At 48.4% G+C, this 26,355-nt stretch overlaps 2 protein-coding genes across 4 annotated transcripts in view; one reads left to right on the top strand and one right to left on the bottom strand.

The window, feature by feature from the left end:
- FOCAD (focadhesin) overlaps nt 1-26,355 on the top strand; it is an 872,056-nt gene that overhangs the window by 406,063 nt on the left and 439,638 nt on the right. The window lies entirely within an intron of this gene.
- Nucleotides 21,842-23,525, bottom strand: LOC134920446 (protein kinase C delta type-like). Its single transcript, XM_063920522.1, has one exon. It carries the CDS (start codon nt 23,456-23,458, stop codon nt 21,947-21,949), a length of 1,512 nt encoding a protein of 503 aa, XP_063776592.1. The 5' UTR covers nt 23,459-23,525; the 3' UTR covers nt 21,842-21,946.

Below are 26,355 nucleotides of genomic sequence, written 5' to 3'. Positions count from 1 at the left end.
GGCGCTAGGGGGGGGCGCCCTGAGTAGCAATAGAAACACCTTGGCTGGCTAAAAATACATCACATATAGCTCCTGGGCTATATGGATGAATTTTAACCCCTGCCAGATTTTCACAAAAAAGCGGGAGAAAGGCCGCCGAGAAGGGGGCGGAGCCTATCTCCTCAGCACACAGGCGCCATTTTCCCTCACAGCTCCGCTGGAAGGACGTCTCCCTGACTCTCCCCTGCAGTCCTGCACTACAGAAACAGGGTAAAAAAGAGAGGGGGGCACTAATTGGCGGGTGATAAACAATACAGCAGCTATAAGGGAGAAACACTTATATAAGGTTGTCCCTATATCTATATATAGCGCTCTGGTGTGTGCTGGCATACTCTCCCTCTGTCTCCCCAAAGGGCTAGTGGGGTCCTGTCCTCTATCAGAGCATTCTCTGTGCGTGTGCTGTGTGTCGGTACGTTTGTGTCGACATGTATGAGGAGGAAAATGATGTGGAGGCGGGGCAATTGCCTATAATAGAGATGTCACCCCCTAAGGAGTCGACACCTGAGTGGATGGCTTTATGGAAGGATTTACGTGACAGTGTCAGCTCCTTACAAAAGACGGTTGATGACATGAGACAGCCGACTAATCAGCTGGTCCCTGTCCAGGCGTCTCAAAAACCATCAGGGTCTCTAAAAAGGCCGTTACCTCAGATGGTGGATACTGACGTCGACACGGATACTGACTCCAGTGTCGACGGTGAGGAGACAAACGTGACTTCCAGTAGGGCCACACGTTACATGATCACGGCAATGAGAGAGGTGTTAAACATTTCTGATACTGCAAGTACCACTAAAAAGGGTATTATGTGGGGTGTGAAAAAACTACCTGTAGTTTTTCCTGAATCAGACGAATTAAATGAGGTGTGTGATGAAGCGTGGGTTTCCCCCGATAAAAAACTGATAATTTCAAAAAAGTTATTGGCATTATACCCTTTCCCGCCAGAGGTTAGGGCGCGTTGGGAAAACCCCCCTAGAGTGGATAAAGCGCTCACACGCTTATCAAAACAAGTGGCGTTACCGTCTCCTGATACGGCCGCCCTCAAGGAACCAGGTGATAGAAAACTGGAGAATATCCTTAAAAGTATATACACACATACTGGTGTTATACTGCGACCAGCAATCGCCTCAGCCTGGATGTGCAGCGCTGGGGTGGCTTGGTCGGATTCCCTGACTGAAAATATTGATACCCTGGATAGGGACAGTATATTGTTGACTATAGAGCATTTAAAAGATGCATTTCTATATATGCGAGATGCACAGAGGGATATTTCCACGCTGGCATCAAGAGTGAGTGCGCTGTCCATTTCTGCCAGAAGAGGATTATGGACGCGACAGTGGTCAGGTGATGCGGACTCTAAACGGCATATGGAAATATTGCCTTATAAAGGGGAGGAGTTATTTGGGGTCTGTCTATCGGACCTGGTGGCCACGGCAACTGCTGGGAAATCCACATTTTTACCCCAGGTAACCTCTCAACATAAGAAGCCGTCTTTTCCGGCTCAGTCCTTTCGTCCCCATAAGGGCAAACGGGCAAAAGGTTCCTCCTTTCTGCCCCGGGGCAGAGGAAGGGGAAAAAGACTGCAACAAGCAGCCACTTCCCAGGAACAAAAGCCCTCCCCCGCTTCTGCCAAGTCCTCAGCATGACGCTGGGGCCTTACAAGCGGACTCAGGCACGGTGGGGGCCCGTCTCAAGAATTTCAGCGCGCAGTGGGCTCACTCGCAAGTGGACCCCTGGATCCTGCAAGTGGTATCCCAGGGGTACAAATTGGAGTTCGAGACGTCTCCCCCTCGCCGGTTCCTGAAGTCTGCTTTACCAACGTCTCCCTCCGACAGGGAGGCAGTATTGGAGGCAGTTCACAAGCTGTATTCCCAGCAGGTGATAATCAAAGTACCCCTCCTGCAACAAGGGAAGGGGTATTATTCCACGCTGTTTGTGGTACCGAAGCCGGACGGCTCGGTGAGACCAATTTTAAATCTGAAGTCTTTGAACACTTACATACAGAGGTTCAAATTCAAGGTGGAGTCACTCAGAGCAGTGATCGCGAACCTGGAAGAGGGGGACTATATGGTGTCTCTGGACATCAAAGATGCCTACCTCCATGTCCCCATTTACCCTTCTCATCAAGGGTACCTCAGGTTTGTAATACAAAACTGTCACTATCAGTTTCAGACGCTGCCGTTTGGATTATCCACGGCACCTCGGGTCTTTACCAAGGTAATGGCCGAAATGATGATTCTTCTTCGAAGAAAAGGCGTTTTAATTATCCCTTACTTGGACGATCTCCTGATAAGAGCAAGATCCAGAGAACAGTTGGAAGTCGGTGTAGCCCTATCTCAGGTAGTGCTACGACAGCACGGCTGGATTCTAAATATCCCAAAATCGCAGCTGGTTCCGACAACACGTCTTCTGTTCCTAGGGATGATTCTGGACACAGTCCAGAAAAAGGTGTTCCTTCCGGAGGAGAAAGCCAGGGAGTTATCCGAACTGGTCAGAAACCTCCTGAAACCGGGGCAAGTCTCAGTACATCAATGCACAAGAGTCTTGGGAAAGATGGTAGCTTCCTACGAAGCGATTCCATTCGGCAGATTCCATGCAAGAACGTTCCAGTGGGATCTGCTGGACAAATGGTCCGGATCGCATCTTCAGATGCATCAGCGGATAACCCTGTCTCCAAGGACAAGGGTGTCTCTTCTGTGGTGGTTGCAGAAGGCTCATCTTCTAGAGGGCCGCAGATTCGGCATTCAGGACTGGGTCCTGGTGACCACGGATGCCAGCCTGAGAGGCTGGGGAGCAGTCACACAAGGAAGAAATTTCCAGGGCTTGTGGTCAAGCCTGGAGACATCACTTCACATAAATATCCTGGAGCTAAGGGCCATCTACAATGCTCTAAGCCTAGCACGACCTCTGCTTCAAGGTCAGCCGGTGCTGATTCAGTCAGACAACGTCACGGCAGTCGCCCACGTAAACAGACAGGGCGGCACAAGAAGCAGAAGGGCAATGGCAGAAGTTGCAAGGATTCTTCGCTGGTCGGAAAATCATGTGATAGCACTGTCAGCAGTGTTCATTCCGGGAGTGGACAACTGGGAAGCAGACTTCCTCAGCAGGCACGACCTCCACCCGGGAGAGTGGGGACTTCACCCAGAAGTCTTCCACATGATTGTGAACCGTTGGGAAAAACCAAGGGTGGACATGATGGCGTCACGCCTCAACAAAAAATTAGACAGGTATTGCGCCAGGTCACGGGACCCTCAGGCAATAGCTGTGGACGCTCTGGTAACACCGTGGGTGTACCAGTCAGTGTATGTATTCCCTCCTCTGCCTCTCATACCCAAGGTACTGAGAATCATAAGAAGGAAAGGAGTAAGGACTATACTCGTGGCTCCGGATTGGCCAAGAAGGACTTGGTACCCGGAACTTCAAGAGATGCTCACGGAGGACCCGTTTCCTCTACCTCTACGAAGGGACCTGCTCCAGCAGGGACCCTGTCTGTTCCAAGACTTACCGCGGCTGCGTTTGACGGCATGGCGGTTGAACGCCGGATCCTGAAGGAAAAAGGCATTCCGGATGAAGTCATCCCTACCCTGATCAAAGCCAGGAAGGATGTAACCGTGCAGCATTATCACCGTATTTGGCGTAAATATGTTGCGTGGTGCGAGGCCAGGAAGGCCCCTACAGAGGAATTTCAACTGGGTCGTTTCCTGCATTTCCTGCAAACAGGACTGTCTATGGGCCTAAAATTAGGGTCCATTAAGGTTCAAATTTCGGCCCTGTCGATCTTCTTCCAAAAAGAACTGGCTTCAGTTCCTGAAGTTCAGACGTTTGTCAAAGGGGTGCTGCATATACAGCCTCCTTTTGTGCCTCCAGTGGCACCTTGGGATCTCAATGTGTTTTTGGGGTTCCTAAAATCACATTGGTTTGAACCACTCACCACTGTGAACTTAAAGTATCTCACATGGAAAGTGGTAATGCTATTGGCCCTGGCTTCAGCCAGGCGCGTGTCAGAATTGGCGGCTTTATCCTATAAAAGCCCTTACCTAATTTTTCATACGGACAGGGCAAAATTTGAGGACTCGTCCTCAATTTCTCCCTAAGGTGGTTTCAGCGTTTCACCTGAACCAGCCTATTGTGGTACCTGCGGCTACTAGGGACTTGGAGGACTCCAAGTTACTGGACGTAGTCAGGGCCCTGAAAATATACGTTTCCAGGACGGCTGGAGTCAGAAAATCTGACTCGCTGTTTATCCTGTATGCACCCAACAAGCTGGGTGCTCCTGCTTCTAAGCAGACTATTGCTCGTTGGATTTGTAATACAATTCAGCTTGCACATTCTGTGGCAGGCCTGCCACAGCCTAAATCTGTAAAAGCCCATTCCACACGGAAAGTGGGCTCATCTTGGGCGGCCGCCCGAGGGGTCTCGGCTTTACAACTTTGCCGAGCAGCTACTTGGTCAGGGGCAAACACGTTTGCTAAATTCTACAAATTTGATACCCTGGCTGAGGAGGACCTGGAGTTCTCTCATTCGGTGCTGCAGAGTCATCCGCACTCTCCCGCCCGTTTGGGAGCTTTGGTATAATCCCCATGGTCCTTACGGAGTTCCCAGCATCCACTAGGACGTCAGAGAAAATAAGAATTTACTTACCGATAATTCTATTTCTCATAGTCCGTAGTGGATGCTGGGCGCCCATCCCAAGTGCGGATTGTCTGCAATACTTGTACATAGTTATTGTTAACTAAATCGGGTTATTGTTGTAGTGAGCCATCTTTTCTAGAGGCTCCTCTGTTTATCATACTGTTAACTGGGTTCAGATCACAAGTTGTACGGTGTGATTGGTGTGGCTGGTATGAGTCTTACCCGGGATTCAAAATCCTTCCTTATTGTGTACGCTCGTCCGGGCACAGTATCCTAACTGAGGCTTGGAGGAGGGTCATAGGGGGAGGAGCCAGTGCACACCAGGTAGTACTAAAGCTTTCTATTTGTGCCCAGTCTCCTGCGGAGCCGCTATTCCCCATGGTCCTTACGGAGTTCCCAGCATCCACTACGGACTATGAGAAATAGAATTATCGGTAAGTAAATTCTTATTTCTCTATCGTCCTAGTGGATGCTGGGGTTCCTGAAAGGACCATGGGGAATAGCGGCTCCGCAGGAGACAGGGCACAAAAAGTAAAGCTTTAGGATCAGGTGGTGTGCACTGGCTCCTCCCCCTATGACCCTCCTCCAAGCCAGTTAGATTTTTGTGCCCGGCCGAGAAGGGTGCAATCTAGGTGGCTCTCCTAAAGAGCTGCTTAGGAAAGTTTAGCTTAGGTTTTTTATTTTACAGTGAGTCCTGCTGGCAACAGGATCACTGCAACGAGGGACTTAGGGGAGAAGAAGTGAACTCACCTGCGTGCAGGATGGATTGGCTTCTTGGCTACTGGACATCAGCTCCAGAGGGACGATCACAGGTACAGCCTGGATGGTCACCGGAGCCTTGCCGCCGGCCCCCTTGCAGATGCTGAAGTAAGAAGAGGTCCAGAATCGGCGGCAGAAGACTCCTCAGTCTTCTAAAGGTAGCGCACAGCACTGCAGCTGTGCGCCATTTTCCTCTCAGCACACTTCACACGGCAGTCACTGAGGGTGCAGGGCGCTGGGAGGGGGGCGCCCTGGGAGGCAAATGAATACCTATTTTGGCTAAAAATACCTCACATATAGCCTCCGGAGGCTATATGGAGATATTTAACCCCTGCCAGAATCCGTTAAGAGCGGGAGACGAGGCCGCCGAAAAAGGGGCGGGGCCTATCTCCTCAGCACACAGCGCCATTTTCCCTCACAGAAAGGCTGGAGGGAAGGCTCCCAGGCTCTCCCCTGCACTGCACTACAGAAACAGGGTTAAAACAGAGAGGGGGGGCACTAATTTGGCGATATGCTTATATATATATATTAAGATGCTATAAGGGAAAACACTTATATAAGGTTGTCCCTATATAATTATAGCGTTTTTGGTGTGTGCTGGCAAACTCTCCCTCTGTCTCTCCAAAGGGCTAGTGGGTCCTGTCCTCTATCAGAGCATTCCCTGTGTGTGTGCTGTGTGTCAGTACGTGTGTGTCGACAGGTAGGAGGACGATGTTGGTGAGGAGGCGGAGCAATTGCCTGTAATGGTGATGTCACTCTCTAGGGAGTCGACACCGGAATGGATGGCTTATTTAGGAAATTACGTGATAATGTCAACACGCTGCAAGGTCGGTTGACGACATGAGACGGCCGACAAACAATTAGTACGGTCCAGACGTCTCAAAAACACCGTCAAGGGTTTTAAAACGCCTGTTTACTTTAGTCGGTCGACACAGACACAGACAGGGACACTGAATCCAGTGTCGACGGTGAATAAACAAACGTATTCCTTATTAGGGCCACACGTTAAAGGCAATGAAGGAGGTGTTACGTATTTCTGATACTACAAGTACCACAAAAGAGGGTATTATGTGGGATGTGAAAAAACTACCATAGTTTTTCCTGAATCAGATAAATTAAATAAAGTGTGTGATGATGCGTGGGTTCCCCCCGATAGAAAATTATGGGCGGTATACCCTTTCCCGCCAGAAGTTAGGGCGCGTTGGGAAACACCCTTTAAGGTGGATAAGGCGCTCACACGCTTATCAAAACAAGTGGCGGTACCGTCTATAGATAGGGCCGTCCTCAAGGACCAGCTGACAAGGCTGGAAAATATAATAAAAAGTATATACACACATACTGGTGTTATACTGCGGCCAGCGATCGCCTCAGCCTGGATGTGCAGAGCTAGGGTGGCTTGGTCGGATTCCCTGACTAAAAATATTGATACCCTTGACAGGGACAGTATTTTATTGACTATAGAGCATTTCTATATATGCGAGATGCACAGAGGGATATTTGCACTCTGGCATCATGAATAAACGCGATGTCCATAACTGCCAGAAGATGTTATGGACACGACAGTGGTCAGGTGATGCAGATTCCAAACGGCACAGTATGGCCGTATACAGGAAGAGGACTTGTTTGGGGTCGGTCCATCGGACCTGGTGGTCACGGCAACTGCTGGAAAATCCACCGTTTTTTACCCTAAGTCACATCTCTGCAGAAAAAGACACCGTCTTTTCAGCCTCAGTCCTCTCGTCCCTATAAGATCATATCTGCCCAGGGATAGAGGAAAGGGAAGAAGACTGCAGCAGGCAGCCCATTCCCAGGAACAGAAGCGTTCCACCGCGTCTGACAAGTTCTCAGCATGGCGCTGAGACCGTACAGGACCCCTGGATCCTACAAGTAGTATCCCGGGGGTACAGATGGGAATGTCGAGACGTTTCCCCTTCGCAGGCTCCTGAAGTCTGCTTTACCAAGTCTCCCTCCGACAAGGAGGTAGTATGGGAAAAAATTCACAAGCTGTATTCCCAGCAGGTGATAATTAAATTACCCCTCCTACTACAGAAAAGGGGTATTATTCCACACTATATTGTGGTACTGAAGCCAGAAGGCTAGGTGAGACTTATTCTAAAAATTTGTTTTTGAACACTTACAAAGGTTCAAATTAAGATGAAGTCACTCAGAGCAGTGATAACGAACCAGGAATAAGGGGACTATATAGTGTCCCGGGACATCAGGGATGCTTACCTCTATGTCCCAAATTTGCCCTTCTCACTAAGGGTACCTCAGGTTCGTGGTGCAGAACTGTCACTATCAGTTTCAGACGCTGCCGTTTGGATTGTCCACGGCACCCTGGGGTCTTTACCAAGGTAATGGCCGAATTGATGATTCTTCTTCGAAGAAAAGGCGTCTTAATTATCCCTTACTTGGACGATCTCCTGATAGGGGCATAGTCCAGGGAACAGTTGGAGGTCGGAGTAGCACTATCTCGGATACTGCTACAATCAGCACGGGTGGATTCTAAATATTCCAAAATCGCAGCTGATCCCGACGACACGTCTGCTGTGCCTAGGGATGATTCTGGACACAGTCCAGAAAAAGGTGTTTCTCCCGGAAGAGAAAGCCAGGGAGTTATCCGAGCAAGTCAGGAACCTCCTAAAAACAGTGCATCATTGCACAAGGGTCCTGGTAAAAATGGTGGCTTCCTACGAAGCAATTCCATTCGGCAGATTTCACGTAAGAACTTTTCAGTGGGATCTGCTGGACAAATGGTCCGGATCGCATCTTCAGATGCATCAGCGGATAACCCAATATCCAAGGACAAGGGTGTCTCTCCTGTGGTGGTTATAGAGTGCTCATCTTCTAGAGGGCAGCAGATTCGGCATTCAGGATTGGATGCTGGTAACCACGGAGCCCAGCCTGAGAGGCTGGGGAGCAGTCACACAAGGAAAAAATTTCCAGGGAGTGTGATCAAGTATGGAGACTTTTCTCCACATAAATATACTGGAGCTAAGGGTAAATTTATAATGCTCTAAGCTTAGCAAGACCTCTGCTTCAAGGTCAGCCGGTATTGATCCAGTGGGAAAAACATCACGGCAGTCGCCCACGTAAACAGACAGGGCGACACAAGAAGCAGGAGGGCAATGGCAGAAACTGCAAGGACTTTTCGCTGGGCGGAAAATCATGTGATAACACTGTCAGCAGTTTTTCATCCCGGGAATGGAAACTGGGAAGCAGACTTCCTCAGCACGACCTCCACCCGGGAGAGTGGAAACTTCATTGAGAAGTTTTTTCCACATGATTGTAAACCGTTGGGAAATACCAAAGGTGGACATGATGGCGTCCCGTCTGAACAAAAAACGGGACAGGTATTGCGCCAGGTCAAGAGACCCTCAGGCAATAGATGTGGACGTTCTGGTAACACCGTGGGTGTACCAGTCGGTGTATGTGTTCCCTCCTCTGCTTCTCATACCTAAGGTGCTGAGAATTATAAGACGTAGAGGAGTAAGAACTATACTCGTGGCTCCGGATTGGCCAAGAAGGACGTGGCACCCGGAACTTCAAGAAATGCTCACAGAGGACTCATGGCCTCTGCCGCTAAGAAGGGACTTGCTTCAGCAAGTACCATGTCTGTTCCAAGACTTACCGCAGCTGCGTTTGTCGGCATGGCGATGGAAAGCCGGATCCTAAGGGAAAAAAGGCATTCCGGAAGAGGTCATTCCTACCCTGGTCAAAGCCAGAAAGGAGGTGACCGCACAACATTATCACCACGTGTGGCGAAAATATGTTGCGTGGTGTGTGGCCAGGAAGGCCCCACAAAGAAATTTCAACTCGGTCGTTTCCTGCATTTCCTGCAAACAGGAGTGTCTATGGGCCTCAAATTGGGGTCCATTAAGGTTCAAATTCGGCCCTGTAAATTTTCTTCCAGAAAGAATTGGCTTCAGTTCCTGAAGTCCAGAAGTTTGTCAAGGGAGTATTGCATATACAAACCCCTTTTTTGTGCCTCCAGTGGCACTGTGGGATCTCAACGTAGTTCTGGGATTCCTCAAATCACATTGGTTTAAAACCAGTCAAATATGTGGATTTGAAGCATCTCACATAAAAAGTGACCATGCTCTTGGCCCTGGCCTGGACCAGGCGAGTGTCAAATTGGTGGTTTTTTCTCAAAAAAGCCCATATCTGTTTGTCCATTCGGATAGGGCAGAGCTGCGGACTCGTCCCCAGTTCTCTCCCTAAGGTGGTGTCAGTGTTTCACCTGAACCAGCTTATTGTGGTGCCTTGCACCTACTAGGGACTTGGAGGACTCCAAGTTGCTAGGAGTTGTCAGGGCCTGAAAATATGTTCCAGGACAGCTGGAGTCAGAAAATCTGACTCGCTGTTTATACTGTATGCACCCAACAAGTTGGGTGCGCCTGCTTCTAAGCAGGCGATTGCTCGTTGGATTTGTAACACAATTCAACTTGCACATTCTGAGGCAGGCCTGCCACAGTCTAAATCGGTTAAGGCCCATTCCACAAGGAAGGTGGGCTCATCTTGGGCGGCTGCCCGAGAGGTCTCGGCATTACAACTCTGCCGAGCAGCTCCGTGGTCAGGGGAGAACACGTTTGTAAAATTCTACAAATTTGATATCCTGGCAAAAGAGGACCTGGAGTTCTCTCATTCGGTGCTGCAGAGTCATCCGCACTCTCCCGCCCGTTTGGGAGCTTTGGTATAATCCCCATGGTCCTTTCAGGAACCCCAGCATCCACTAGGACGATAGAGAAAATAAGAATTTACTTACCGATAATTCTATTTCTCGGAGTCCGTAGTGGATGCTGGGCGCCCATCCCAAGTGCGGATTATCTGCAATACTTGTACATAGTTACAAAAATCGGGTTATTATTGTTGTGAGCCATCTTTTCAGAGGCTCCGCTGTTATCATACTGTTAACTGGGTTTAGATCACAAGTTGTACGGTGTGATTGGTGTGGCTGGTATGAGTCTTACCCGGGATTCATAATTCCTCCCTTATTGTGTACGCTCGTCCGGGCACAGTACCTAACTGGCTTGGAGGAGGGTCATAGGGGGAGGAGCCAGTGCACACCACCTGATCCTAAAGCTTTACTTTTTGTGCCCTGTCTCCTGCGGAGCCGCTATTCCCCATGGTCCTTTCAGGAACCCCAGCATCCACTACGGACTCCGAGAAATAGAATTATCGGTAAGTAAATTCTTATTTTTTTCCAGTAGTACTACAAGTCCCAGCAAGCCTCCCCCGCAAGCTGGTGCTTGGAGAACCACAAGTACCAGCATGCGGGAGAAAAAACGGGCCCGCTGGTACCTATAGTACTACTGGAACAAAAATACCCAAATAAAAACAGGAGACCGACACCGTGACAAGTAAACTTTATTACACACTGCCGACACACACATACTTACCTATGTTGACACGCCGACTGCCACAGTCTCCGACGATCCGAGGTACCTGTGAAAAAAATTAGACTCACCTCAAACCAGTGTCCGGGAGATAATCCACGTACTTGTTAAAAAAAAAAAAACACGAACACCCGGACCAGCGGACTGAAAGGGGTCCCATGTTTACATATCAGACCCCTTCCCCCGAATGCCGGGACACCACGTGACTCCTGTCACTGAGGTCCCTTCAGCCAATCAGGAAGCGCTACTTCCGTGGCGCTCACCTGATTGGCTGTGCGCGTGTGACCTCAGACAGCGCATCGCAAAGCCTCTCCCATTACTTTGAATGGTGGGAACTTTGCCGTCAGCGGTGGGGTTACCCGCGGTCAGCCGCTGACCGGCGGGTGACCCCATCGCTAGCCGCAAAGTTCCCACCATTGAATATAATGGAGAGGCTTTGCGATGCGCTGTCAGCTCAGACGCGCACAGAGCCAATCAGCAGAGTGCAAGGACGTTGCGCTTGCTGATTGGCTTACGAGACCTTTCAGTGACAGCTGTCACGAGGGGGTCTCTCTGCGTTCGTGGAAAGGTGTCCCATGTGGCAACATGGGACCCCTTTCAGTCCGTGTGGTACGGGTGTCCGGTTTGTTTTTTTGACAAGTTTGTGGATTTACCTCTGGACCATGGATGAGGTGAGTGTATTTATCTTTTCTTTTCAGGTACCCCTGGATTCTACTTGGAGAAGAGGACCGATGTCGGCGTGTGAACATAGGTAAGTATGTGTGTGTCGACGTATGAAATAAAGTTTTACTTTCACGGTGTCGGTCTCCTGTTTTTATTTGGGTATTTTTTTCCCAATAGAACTACAGGTACCAGCGGGCCCGTTTTTCTCCCGCATGCTGGTACTTGTGGTTCTCCAAGTACCAGCTTGCGGGGAGGCTTGCTGGGACTTGTAGTACTACTGGAAAAAAACAATATTCTGACATTTTTCACAAGGCTATCAGCCTCCCATCCGCAGCCCATTGGATGGGGGGGACAGCCTCGGGCTTCACCCCTGGCCCTTGGGTGGCTGGGGGGGGGGGGACCCCTTGATTGAAGGGGTCCCCACTCCCCCAGCGTACCCCGGCCAGGGGTGACTAGTTGGATATTTAATGACACGGCTGCAGGGCGCTGTATAAAAGTGACCCCCGGCTGTGGCATTATCTGTCCAGCTAGTGGAGCCCGATGCTGGTGTATAAAATACGGGGGACCCCTACTCTTTTTGTCCCCCGTATTTTTTGCACCAGCATCAGGCGCAGAGCCCGGTGCTGGTTTTAAAAATACGGGGGAACCCCTGTCAATTTCCCCCCCGCATTTTTAGAACCAGGACCAGCTCGAAGAGCCCGAGGCTGGTTATGCTTTGGAGGGGGGACCCCACGCCATTTTTTTTAGGGATTTTACCATTCCATCCAAAAAAATAAAATAAAAAAATATTATTTTCTCTAACGTCCTAAGTGGATGCTGGGGACTCCGTAAGGACCATGGGGATAGCGGCTCCGCAGGAGACTGGGCACAAAAGTAAAGCTTTAGAACTACCTGGTGTGCACTGGCTCCTCCCCCCATGACCCTCCTCCAAGCCTCAGTTAGATTTTTGTGCCCGAACGAGAAGGGTGCACACTAGGTGGCTCTCCTGAGCTGCTTAGTGAAAAGTTTAGTTTAGGTTTTTTATTTTCAGTGAGACCTGCTGGCAACAGGCTCACTGCATCGAGGGACTAAGGGGAGAAGAAGCGAACTCACCTGCGTGCAGAGTGGATTGGGCTTCTTAGGCTACTGGACATTAGCTCCAGAGGGACGATCACAGGCCCAGCCATGGATGGGTCCCAGAGCCGCGCCGCCGGCCCCCTTACAGAGCCAGAAGACAGAAGAGGTCCGGAAAATCGGCGGCAGAAGACGTCCTGTCTTCACCAAGGTAGCGCACAGCACTGCAGCTGTGCGCCATTGCTCCTCAGCACACTTCACACTTCGGTCACTGAGGGTGCAGGGCGCTAGGGGGGGGCGCCCTGAGCAGCAATAAAAACACCTTGGCTGGCGAAAATACATCACATATAGCCCCCAGGGCTATATGGATGAATTTTAACCCCTGCCAGAATCCATAAAAAAGCAGGAGAAAAGTCCGCGAAAAAGGGGCGGAGCCTATCTCCTCAGCACACTGGCGCCATTTTCCCTCACAGCTCAGTTGGAGGGAAGCTCCCCTGGCTCTCCCCTGCAGTCACTACACTACAGAAAGGGTTAAAAAAGAGAGGGGGGCACTAATTAGGCGCAGTATTAACAATACAGCAGCTATAAGGGGAAAAACACTTATATAAGGTTATCCCTGTATATATATAGCGCTCTGGTGTGTGCTGGCAAACTCTCCCTCTGTCTCCCCAAAGGGCTAGTGGGGTCCTGTCCTCTATCAGAGCATTCCCTGTGTGTGTGCTGTGTGTCGGTACGTTTGTGTCGACATGTATGAGGAGAAAAATGATGTGGAGACGGAGCAGATTGCCTGTAATAGTGATGTCACCCCCTAGGGGGTCGACACCTGAGTGGATGAACTGTTGGAAGGAATTACGTGACAGTGTCAGCTCTGTATAAAAGACAGTGGTTGACATGAGACAGCCGGCTACTCAGCTTGTGCCTGTCCAGACGTCTCATAGGCCGTCAGGGGCTCTAAAGCGCCCGTTACCTCAGATGGCAGATATAGACGCCGACACGGATACTGACTCCAGTGTCGACGGTGAAGAGACAAATGTGACTTCCAGTAGGGCCACACGTTACATGATTGAGGCAATGAAAAATGTTTTACACATTTCTGATAATACGAGTACCACCAAAAAGGGGTATTATGTTCGGTGAGGAAAAACTACCTGTAGTTTTCCTGAATCTGAGAAATTAAATGAGGTGTGTGATGATGCGTGGGTTTCCCCCGATAACAACTGATAATTTCTAAAATGTTATTGGCATTCTATCCTTTCCCGCCAGGGGTTCACTACGGCTGGCCGGAGGTCGGGCTCCCGGCGACCAGCATCCTGGCGCCGGGAGCCCGACCGCCGGCTTACCGACAGCTTGGCGAGCGCAAATGAGCCCCTTCTCCCTCTATGGGGGTCGTGGACCCCCACGAGGGAAAATAAGTGTCGGTATGCCGGCTGTCGGGCTCCCGGCGCCGGTATACTGAGCGCCGGGAGCCCGACCGCCGGCAAACAGAAGACCACCCCCCGCCAGAGGTTAGGGTGCGTTGGGAAACACCCCCTAGGGTGGATAAAGCGCTCACACGCTTGTAAGAACAAGGGCTCTACCCTCTCCTGAGATGGCCGCCCTTAAGGATCCTGCTGATAGAAAGCAGGAGGGTATCCTAAAATGTATTTACACACATACTGGTGTTATACTGCGACCAGCAATCGCCTCAGCCTGGATGTGCAGTGCTGGGTTGGCGTGGTCGGATTCCCTGACTGAAAATATTGATACCCTAGATAGGGACAGTATATTATTGCCTATAGAGCATTTGAAAGATGCATTTCTATATATGCGTGATGCACAGCGGAATATTTGCCGACTGGCATCAAGTCTAAATGCGTTGTCCATTTCTACCAGTAGAGGGTTATGGACACGACAGTGGTCAGGTGATGCGGATTCCAAACGGCATTTGGAAGTATTGCCTTATTAAGGGGAGGAGTTATTTGGGGTCGGTCTTTCAGACCTGGTGGCCACGGCAACAGCTGGGAAATCCACGTTTGTACCCCAGGTCGCCTCTCAACATGAGAAGACGCCGTATTATCAGGCGCAGTCTTTTCGTGGACAAGCGGGCAAAAGGTTCCTCATTTCTGCCCCGTGACAGAGGGAGAGGAAAAAGGCTGCAGAAATCAGCCAGTTCCCAGGAACAGAAAACCTCTCCCGCCTCTGCCAAGCCCTCAGTATGACGCTGGGGCTTTACAAGCAGAATCAGGCACGGTGGGGGGCCCGTCTCAATGAATTTCAGCGCGCAGTGGGCTCACTCGCAAGTAGACCCCTGGATCCTTCAGGTGATATCTCAGGGGTACAAATTGGAATTCGAGACGTCTCCCCCTCGCCGTTTCCTAAAGTCGGCTTTACCGATGTCTCCTTCTGACAGGGAGACAGTTTTGGAAGCCATTCACAAGCTGTATTCCCAGCAGGTGATAATCAAGGTACCCCTCCTGCAACAGGGAACGGGGTATTATTCCACACTGTTGTGGTACCGAAGCCGGACGGCTCGGTGAGACCGATTCTAAATTCTAAAATCTTTGAACACTTACATACAGAGGTTCAAATTCAAGATTGAGTCACTCAGAGCAGTGATTGCGAACCTGGAAGAAGGGGACTACATGATGTCTCGGGACATCAAGGATGCTTACCTTCATGTCCCAATTTACCCTTCTCACCAAGGGTACCTCAGGTTTATGGTACAGAACTGTCACTATCAGTTCAGACGCTGCCGTATGGATGGTCCACGGCACCCCGGGTCTTTACCAAGGTAATGGCCGAAATGATGATATTCCTTCGAAGGAAGGGAATTTTAGTTATCCCTTACTTGGACGATTCCCTGATAAGGGTAAGATCCAGGGAACAGTTGGAGGTCGGTGTAGCACTATCTCAGGTAGTGTTGCGGCAGCACGATTGGATTCTCAATATTCCAAAATCGCAGCTGGTTCCGACGACTCGTCTTCTGTTCCTAGGGATGATCCTGGACACAGTCCAGAAAAAGGTGTTTCTCCCGGAGGAGAAAGCCAGGGAGTTATCCGAGCTAGTCAGGAACCTCCTAAAACTGAGCCAACTCTCAGTGCATCAATGCACAAGGGTTCTGGGTAAAATGGTGGCTTCCTACGAAGCAATCCCATTCGGCAGATTCCACGCAAGAACTTTCCAGTGGGACCTGCTGGACAAATGGTCCGGGTCGCATCTTCAGATGCATCAGCGGATAACCCTGTCACCAAGGACAAGGGTGTCCCTCCTGTGGTGGTTGCAGAGTGCTCATCTTCTAGAGGGCCGCAGATTCGGCATTCAGGACTGGGTCCTGGTGACCACGGATGCCAGCCTGCGAGGCTGGGGAGCAGTCACACAGGGAAGGAATTTCCAGGGCTTATGGTCAAGCCTGGAGACATCACTTCACATAAATATCCTGAAGCTAAGGGCCATTTACAATGCTCTAAGCTTAGCAAGACCTCTGCTTCAAGGTCAGCCGGTGTTGATCCAGTCGGACAACATCACGGCAGTCACCCACGTAAACAGACAGGGTGGCACAAGAAGCAGGAGGGCAATGGCAGAAGCTGCAAGGATTCTTCGCTGGGCGGAAAATCATGTGATAGCACTGTCAGCAGTATTCATTCCGGGAGTGGACAACTGGGAAGCAGACTTCCTCAGCAGACACGACCTCCACCCGGGAGAGTGGAGACTTCACCCAGAAGTCTTCCACATGATTATAAACCGTTGGGAAAAACTCGACAGGTATTGCGCCAGGTCAAGGGACCCTCAGGCAATAGCTGTAGACGCTCTGGTAACACCGTGGGTGTACCAGTCAGTGTATGTGTTCCCTCCTCTGCCTCTCATACCCAGGGTACTGAGATTGATAAGATGGAGAGGAGTAAGCACTATATTCGTGGCTCCGGATTGGCCAAGAAGGACTTGGTAACCGGAACTTCAAGAGATGCTCACGGAGGATCCGTGGCCTTTACCTCTAAGAAGGGACCTGCTCCAGCAAGGACCCTGTCTGTTCCAAGACTTACCGCGGCTGCGTTTGACGGCATGGCGGTTGAACGCCGGATCCTGAAGGAAAAAAGGCATTCCGGATGAAGTCATCCCTATCCTGATCAAAGCCAGGAAGGATGTAACCGCAAAAACATTATCACCGTATTTGGCGTAAATATGTTGCGTGGTGCGAGGCCAGTAAGGCCCGACGGAGGAAATTCAACTGGGTCGATTCCTACATTTCCTGCAAACAGGAGTGTCTATGGGCCTGAAATTGGGGTCCATTAAGGTTCAAATTTCGGCCCTGTCAATTTTCTTCCAAAAAGAACTAGCTTCAGTCCCTGAAGTTCAGACGTTTGTAAAAGGGGTACTGCATATACAGCCTCCTTTTGTGCCTCCAGTGGCACTTTGGGATCTCAATGTAGTTTTTGGGTTCCAAAAGTCACATTGGTTTCAACCACTTAAATCTGTGGAGTTAAAATATCTCACATGGAAAGTGGTCATGCTGTTGGCCCTGGCCTAGGCCAGGCGCGTGTCAGAATTGGCGGCTTTATCCTGTAAAAGCCCTTATCTGATTTTCCATTCGGACAGGGCGGAATTGAGGACTCGTCCTCAGTTTCTCCCTAAGGTGGTTTCAGCGTTTCACCTGAACCAACCTATTGTGGTGCCTGCGGCTACTAGGGACTTGGAGGACTCCAAGTTGCTAGACGTTGTCAGGGCCCTGAAAATATATGTTTCCAGGACGGCTGGAGTCAGAAAATCTGACTCGCTGTTTATCCTGTATGCACCCAACAAGCTGGGTGCTCCTGCTTCTAAGCAGGCTATTGCTCGTTGGATTTGTAGTACAATTCAGCTTGCACATTCTGTGGCAGGCCTGCCACAGCCAAAAATCTGTAAATGCCCACTCCACAAGGAAGGTGGGCTCATCTTGGGCGGCTGCCCGAGGGGTCTCGGCTTTACAACTTTGCCGAGCAGCTACTTGGTCAGGAGCAAATACGTTTGTAAAATTCTACAAAATTGATACCCTGGCTGAGGAGGACCTGGAGTTCTCTCATTTGGTGCTGCAGAGTCATCTGCACTCTCCCGCCCGTTTGGGAGCTTTGGTATAATCCCCATGGTCCTTACGGAGTCCCCAGCATCCACTTAGGACGTTAGAGAAAATAAGAATTTACTTACCGATAATTCTATTTCTCGTAGTCCGTAGTGGATGCTGGGCGCCCATCCCAAGTGCGGATTGTCTGCAATACTGGTACATAGTTATTGTTACCAAAAAATCGGGTTATTGCTATAGTGAGCCATCTTTTCTAGAGGCTCCTCTTTTATCATGCTGTTAACTGGGTTTAGATCACGAGTTATACGGTGTGATTGGTGTGGTTGGTATGAGTCTTACCCGGGATTCAAAATCCTTCCTTATTGTGTACGCTCGTCCGGGCACAGTATCCTAACTGAGGCTTGGAGGAGGGTCATGGGGGGAGGAGCCAGTGCACACCAGGTAGTTCTAAAGCTTTACTTTTGTGCCCAGTCTCCTGCGGAGCCGCTATCCCCATGGTCCTTACGGAGTCCCCAGCATCCACTACGGACTACGAGAAATAGAATTATCGGTAAGTAAATTCTTATTTTTAAAAATATATAAATAATACTTGTGCCTCCAAAAAAGACAAACCAAGTACCTAATCCCTTCTAATATAAATAGATATGATATTACCAAGAAAAAAAAACACAAAAAAAACATGTTTTACATTTTTTTTATTAGTTTCACCCTCCAAAGTGTGTCGGATTGAAAATGACGAATTTACTGTCTAAAAGCACTGTTGTCGAATTTCCAAACTTCCATTGAATAGGCTTTGGTCGAATTGCAGCATGTGTATCATTGCAAAAAAGTCGAATTTGTCAAAAGTCGAATTTCAAAAAGTCGAATTTTGAAAGTCCGTTTTTTTGTCGGAAAGTACTGAATTGCATTGTCGAATTTTTTTTTTGGGCGAAAAATTCCCGAAATTCGACAATTTCGGGAATTCGACCGCAATTGCATATACCCCTTAGACTGTTCCCAAGATGCACAGCGCCGCCTCCTCTATAACCCTGCCTCCATGCCAGTGAGCTCAGTTTGTAGTTGGTGCCTGCAGTAGCAGGTCACTTAACAGGGGGCCAGCCTATTTCTTAGCTTTAGCGTAATAGATGAAGAGAATTGTGCTGAGGGCTACAGCAGGCTGTGTCAGAAGATGTCTCTGCAGCAGCTCCATCACACCCAGCGGCGCTGTATACTCCCGTGCCGCGGTTGCCGGGTCACTACAGCGGAGGTGCCAGCTTTTTTTCCTCTGCCCTCGTGAGTCACACACACGCCGCTGTCAAGGGGGAGGTAAGGAGCTTCTGTGCCACGCTGTACACCGCGAGCACAAATCACTGGGCTGCTGTTCCACTAGCCACCAGTGTGTTTTTAGAGGGGCACAGGTCAGGGGGGACATTTGTACCATTACCCCCCGCTTCTTTTACTGCCCGCATGCCCGGTGGGGATGCCAGCAGGGGGAGTAGGCCGGATCTGAGGCCCCTCCCCCCAGCTCCAGGGCGCCATTTCTGCAATGTTCCCGCCCTGGAACTGCATATTTCTCCCCCACTCCTGATCAGCGGCCATCACAGTTTGAGCTGAGCTGTTTCTAGGACTGCTGGGGCAAATCCTCCTCTGTGGAACCGCCTGACTGCCAGTGCTGTGCTTCCTACAGGACACTTGAGTATTCTACCCCTCACTGCGACTGTACTAGTTAAGAAAGAGTGCGTACTGTCAGGGTTGTGTGGTACAAACACCCTGTGATATACATCCAGTGCTTACTGTGTTTGTTATATCTATCATTATCACATATAGCCATACTGAGTATTACTTTGTATTGCTAGTCCAGTGCAGTTTATGGTACATCATTTCTGCATGGTACGTTTGTGACTATATACGTGTTTGTGCATATAGCTGCTGTGCGTTTGCCTTATTGCAGGGTATTTCACTCAGCGTGCTATTCCTATATTACTATACCTGTGTGGGCCAAGTGTTTCAGGTTTTTTTCTCTGATAATATAGGATTGTTTCACAAGATATACTACTGGAGTATTTTTTACTTGTGAATTATAGTCACCATATATATATTGTATTCCTATTAAACCCTCAGTCTGTGCCGGCTGCGGCTGTTATTCTGAAAGTTCTTACTAGGTATAGCGCTGCTAAATATTACATAACTGTGTTGAATCAAGTTGCCCATTACTGTGTGCATTACGTCTGCTACACGTGGCAATGACGTTGGGTCCTCTCCCACACTGCGTGGTATCGAGGCCACTGACGGAATGGAGGATAATTTAGCAGCTGAGAGTTCAGGTTCGGGGGCTTCCTTACCCCCCAGTGGGTCGGTAGCACTCGGGGCATCACAAGAACCACCTTGGGCTACATTTTCCACTTTGTTAAACACGCTTGTAACTAAATTGACGCCCCCTATGGGACCACCTGTGCCGTTACCACAGATTATGGTCCCCGCTGTGAACCCACCATGGGCGGGTCAGCTTTCCACTCATTTACAGCATTTGAACCGATGGGAGCAGTATGAGTTACCGACGTCTGGGATCCAGGCGTTCAAAATACAGACGCCGGGATCCCGATTGTTACGAACTCAACAGGTATGAGTAAGGGTGGTTCTCTCCTCTCCCCAACCCTCTAACCTTTACCCTTTCTCCCTCCCGGCAGCCTAATCCTAATCTCCCCCTTGGTGCCTAACCCTAACCACCCCCAGTTAGTGCCTAGGGCAAGGGCTGTTTGGCATGTTGCAGCAATAGTATATGATTCATCTGTATCTCATTATTAGGCCCAGGATTTTTAAGATCTAAAAAACTAAAATTAGGTGGTTTTTTTTCAATTCATGTTTTAGGATGTTTATAGGTTTTAAAAATCCCAGTTTCGGAATTTATACTTTTGTATGAAAATAAAACAAAAACACGCAGCAGATCATTATGTTTAAAATACTGTGCCTTTATTACAGATGTGTCCTGCTACCATATCTGCCAACTATCCCAATTTTTGTGGGGCAGTCCCATTTATTTTGGTATTGTCCCATCCGTGGGCCGCAGTGTCCTGTGGTGGTGGTGGGGGGGGTAGTTGGGTGGCTCCCTGCCACTCGCTGCTCTGCTGTAGAGCAGTGGTGAATAGCTGATGTGCGCATGCACACAGCGTCTATTCACTGGAGACAAGCTGGGGTCATGGCCAGCAGCTCACAGAGTGCTGGACATGCCCCCACAATGACAAAGACCGGACGCATGGCTCGCAACAGCTGCATTCTTGCAAATCCATGCCCCTTTTGAAGTGGCCCTACTCCCGACCTGGGCACTCATGTTGTTGGGGGCTATTTGCTACTTCTTGCAGCATTTGTTCCCACGATGCGATATGTCGCAGGTGGTTGTAATCCCGTATAAGCTGAAGGGTCATGGGTGCGTGCGTATCCGCCACTTGCACTGCGTATGCTAATCAGCAAGATTTTAACAGGACATATCTGTATATGTGAATTACATATGAATACTACTCATTCCACATGTTTCCACTGTAAATTTATATCGTTTCAACTTACAGTAAGTAACAGTATTCGGTCTTTTTAGGTTCTGACAGTCAAAATAGGTTATATTAGGTCCTGTAGAAATTAAGTATATTATTCCCTGGTACATAAAACATAAAAGGAAACTGAAATTTTGAGTGTACTGGAAAGGTATTAGAACAGGTTAGAACCTTGGAATCCTTGGCTTATCACAATGCATAGTAAATCCATATACAGAATTTAAACAAGACATCTTTATTTTTTTTCATCTTATTTTATTAAGTGAGCAATGTATATTAGGGTGGGTTGAAAAGTGGGTCAAAAAAGAAAAATATGCCACATCAATTGTGAGGGAGGAAAAAAATTCTGGGACCACTCTAGAAGATGATTGCAGTTTAGCTTTTCAAAATCCGATAATATCTTAATCCGCCAACAGGCGCATAAAGATTTTGTATTTACGCCCTATAGGCATGTCCAGAAAAAACCACCGCAAAGCGCTCAGGAAGCGCTTTTTCTCGTACTCTTTTTTGCTAAGTAGCAGAATACAATAGTTTTGACTCGTAATACACGCTCTGTTTACCGTATAGTGTCATGTAGTAAGTGCGCTCAACATAGCCGTATCATCTAAAATGGAGCAGTAGGGTATCTTTTACCCTCTGCCTGCAGCTCTCAGCTTGTTGCAAACAAATACATGCAACAACCCAGGACTCACCACGTGGAGGTGGCTGCAGCTCGAGTCCCACCCTCCACCCACCCTATCACGATATAAGATGTTCAGCTGATCACCGCTCACTGTTCTAGTGGCCTGTAATCTTTTTATATCGACAGAGACGTAGCCGGAGTAGGAGCAGGCAGCAGGTATAAGATGTTTCTAGTTGTTGTTGTGCACGTCGCCATCAACCGATGATATAGCATCTGGTTTCATTGGCACGTTATGATAGGTTTTACCCCATTTAGGGCAGACAAATTGGATGTCATCAAAAAGTCTCTGGTACTTGGCAGGAATTTTCTTTTTGTCAGCTTCACCGTAGGACACAGGAATTTGTTGTTTTTCATCTATATCCATGGACTCCATGTGTGGTTTGACTGGGGACTCTGCTTTTCCAGTTTCTATCTCCTTCCAGTTGATTGAGGAGAAGAAGCGGTGTTTCCTCACATTGCCATTTACCCCGAGCCGTAGGGACTGGTCCTTGCACAGGAGTTGGGATAAAACGTCCTTTGCTACAGGATCAGTAAGCCCTGAATATGTTGGTTCTCGCTCAAGGATCCTTATGTTTTTCACGGCAGCATTTCCAGGAAATGGGTGCTTTTGCAAGATGAGTAGATAGAGCATAACACCAAATGCAAACCAGTCTACAGCGGCATTGTATGGCTGGCGAGTTAAAACTTCTGGAGCCATGTAGCCAGGTGTTCCACAAAGTACTGTGGCTTTGGTTTTTCCATATGCATTCCTTTGGGCCAGACCGAAGTCTGTGATCTTTACATGCCCGTCAGTGGTCAGCAAAACGTTCCCCAATTTGAGGTCTCGATGTATAATTCCTCTGGAGTGCATGAACTGCAAGCCACAGACCAGTTCTGCTGCAATAAATGTTATTGTGTATGGGTCCAGGAATTCGTTCTTTTTCAGAAACTGGAACAGGTCCCCTCCGCCAGCCAGTTCCATTACACAGTATAGATAGCTGTCTGTGTGTAAGGCTGCATATCCATGGGTCAGAAATTCACTCTCATGTGCCAACTGAAGTACCCGACACTCTGTGGAAATGTACTCACGTTTTCGTTGTCTTCTCTTTGAGGATTCAATTAGTGCTCTTTTCTTTAATATCTTAACTGCCACGTTTTCCTTATGAATAGCATCTGTGGCGAGCATTACTTTGCCATAACCTCCCTTTCCAAGAAGGGAGTGGAAAGTAAATGTTTCAACTGTTAATGGCACAGTTTCTGACCTTTGCTGACCCGATGGGATTTCTGGGTGTCCTCTGCTAATAGCTGTTGCAAATTGATTTTTTTTCATTGTAAGAAAACCCGCAAATGTATCCCAGTGCTTTTGTATGGCTGTTTTGCAGTCTTTTTTTCCGGTCACCTCTTTCTCTGGCAGCTTTGTCTGGCTTGCCCAATGGCTGCATCCTTGTCTTGGATCTTCAGCAATGTCCAGATTTCTCCTTTGTCTCACTTGCCAAAATCTGGGACATCTTCTACATGACTTTAGGAACTGATCTTTTTTCTTTTTCATAAATCCTGCCAATCGGTCCCAGCCTCTTTGTATACCTGCAACTAATGCATTTCTTCTTGCCTGTCTCTTGACTGCCTGCTTTCTTTTGCGTTGTCTCCGTCTCTTCTGTACCTTCTTGTATATCCTTGCTTTCTTTCTCCGTTTATATCCCATGTTCTGTCCGAAGACCAGAGTAGGGCTCTTAGAGAAAAATAAACTAGCAGTCTCACAAGATGTGACTGCAGTTTGGACTCAGGAGCTTCAGCAGCTGTATAAATAGCTGCGTGATGTCAGCAGTAACTGTGATGCAACTGTGATGTCACAAGTGTGCAGCTGAGCTTCGTTCTAAGGGTCACCTACATAGTGGCATCTGATGTATATGAATATTTTATCCTTTTTCCACGTCTAAATTTATTTTCACCAGTTGTGATGTCAACTATTAAAAACCTAAAATGTTTTCTTTAATCCTGCCACTTTTTATCTGCCACTGTTTTCCACCAGTCATACGAGGAATCCTTTTCTCACTGTGGCTTATATCTCAAAAGCAGTCCATCATTGCTGCGTAATACATTGTCTTTTGTTTCATGGTATACACATGCTCAGCCAGTTCAGTGATATCTTTTTTATTAATTACATTCATGTTTAATTTTGTTCTTTCTGTCAAATTTAGTAATATATGTAAAGGGCCATAAACACTAGAAGATAATTTTAAAAGATAATGACGATTGTGAACAATGCATCGTTCACATCGTCTAGTGTGTATGGCCCTCCAATCAACGATGCGGGCACCCGCAGTCGTTGATTGGAGGTCGGCGGTTGACCGAGCTGCATGCTCCCTGTGAACAATGTCACTTGTGACATCGCTCATCACGGCATGTGTGTACAGAACCACGATGAGCAATGTCCACAATGTGATATTGCTCATATCCGCTCCAGCGGTTCCGTCCTCGCAGCGGCTCCCTCCCCTACAGCGGCTCCCCTCCCCACCAGCAGCTTCATATCTGAGCGGCTGATGGGAGCCGCTGACCACTCAGCGCGTCTCCCCTCCAACGGCTTCATTGTAGCTGAGCCGCTGACGGGAGCCGCTGGAGTGGATACGCTGACCGCTCAGCGTCTCCGCCCACTTCCCCACCAATGTACCCACTGCCCCACAATGAAGTTGTAAACCCACTGTGCCACCAACTTTAAATAATAATAATGGGTTTAATTATATATATTTATATTTTTATATGTCAAGATCCCACCAGTCGGAATCCCGACAGCGGGATCCCGACCAGCACAATTCCGACATATTTTCCCTCTGTGGGTGTCCACGACACCCATAGAGGGCGAATAAATTAGTGCGCCGAGCGTAGTGAAGCACCGTGCCCGCTGCATGGCAAGCACAGCGAGCCCGCAATGGGCTGCGTTGCGCTTGCCCCCTTGTCGGGATTGTGCCGGTCGGGATCCCGGTGTTGGTATTCCGACCGCCGGGATTCTGTCTGGCGGTATTGCGTACTGATCCCATATATATATATATATATATATATATATATATATATATATATATATACAGGCTTCCGTGCATTGGCCAATTCACTAACTAAACCCCCATCATTTATTGATGTTTCTGAAAATAAGTGAGCTTGCTTTGGTGAGTGTTGAACTTTCTGCTTGTGTATATATATATATATATATATATATATATATATAATATATGAAGATGGTGTTGAAGTGGCACTCTGGGTCCATGCAGCAATGCCGGGGTTCTCTCCAAGGGTAATGGTATACTGAACCTGTATCCTTAAGGCAAAAGGAGAGGCGGCACTCATCTGGTCTTTTTTTGAAGGTGAAAAGGTGCTGTTTAATCACAACGTTTCAAAGCATTACAAGCTTTTTCATCAGGTGCATAAAAGTTATATTATGTTGAACCCATTATCATTATTTTTTTAATAAGTTGGTGGCACAGTGGAAATTGGTGGGGCAATGGGTGAAAATAACTTAATTGGTTCCCCCTTCTACAACCCTTCCCAAACACCCAGTAATGGCACCCCAAGATTAAACTATGTAAAAAAGGTGCCAATTCCAGAGATTTCTTTCATCTTTCAAATTGTTTGAAAAATTGCTTAGTGCGTACACTCAATTTCGTTTGTGTTCTGGGAAGTTCTAGGAAATTGCTTATCATCCACATTGTTCATCTTTCACATTGGTCATGTCTCCTAGTGTGTAGGGCCCTTTACTCCCAAAATGATTCCAATGTGTAGAGTGTACAGCTGATCTGCTTTTCCATGAGAAACAGGATTTGAGTTGTTAAAAACAGTGTGATGGTAATAACCTCTTTAAAATACATTGGGGTATATGTACTAAAGGTCCATTTTTATTGATTTCAAATCTGTCTGAATTGATGTTGTGTTTCAGTGGCTATACACACACCTTTGCTAACAGAAGATTTTTATATATTTTTTTTTTTTTAATGTTAGTACATGTATGTTTTAGCCCCTGAAACTCCACATCACTTTAGGTCGATTTCCATCGTTTTATTAAAAGGGTGAAAATCATTCTAAATCGATCTCTAGCTGTGTCAATATTTCTGTTCACGTTATGGCTTGCTGATGTCACCTAAGTCAGGGCTCCACAAGTCCTGCCTGGCTACCAGATTATGGAGGAAGTAGGAAAGATCCTTATCAGCCCCAGCGGAGATACATTGATGTGCCTGTATTACAGCGGCTATTTCATGCAAGTGCTCAGTGTCCGTCCCAGCCTGCACTGACGGCTGTGCCTGTCTGACCCAGCCTGCGCTAGCTGTGGACTCCAAGCTCCGGCTTTATAGGACTCTCTAGTTAGAAAGTCTATGCGTGGCCAGCGGCTGATTAGGGGATGGTGATGTTTCCACCAGGGGGGCATTGTGTGCGCGGGGGGTGGCTGTGGAGGGGTGGGTTGCCTGGGAATACCCCCTAAGATATGTGGCAGTAGGGGGTTGGGTCGTTTGGGTGTGTGTTTGTATGTGGGAGTGGGGGTGAGGGTTTTGCTGCTCAGTAATGTGGCTGCGGGGAAATCAGTCCAATTTTTGTTGGTGGGGGGCGTGAAGGACA

The sequence above is a fragment of the Pseudophryne corroboree genome, chromosome 1 (assembly GCF_028390025.1).
Source record: "Pseudophryne corroboree isolate aPseCor3 chromosome 1, aPseCor3.hap2, whole genome shotgun sequence".
Classification (NCBI taxonomy): domain Eukaryota; kingdom Metazoa; phylum Chordata; class Amphibia; order Anura; family Myobatrachidae; genus Pseudophryne; species Pseudophryne corroboree.
This window is presented reverse-complemented; position numbering and strand designations above follow the sequence as displayed.

Coding starts and splice junctions, on each gene's coding strand:
- LOC134920446 (XM_063920522.1), bottom strand. CDS start 23,458: ATGGGATATAAACGGAGAAAGAAAGCAAGGATATACAAGAAGGTACAG.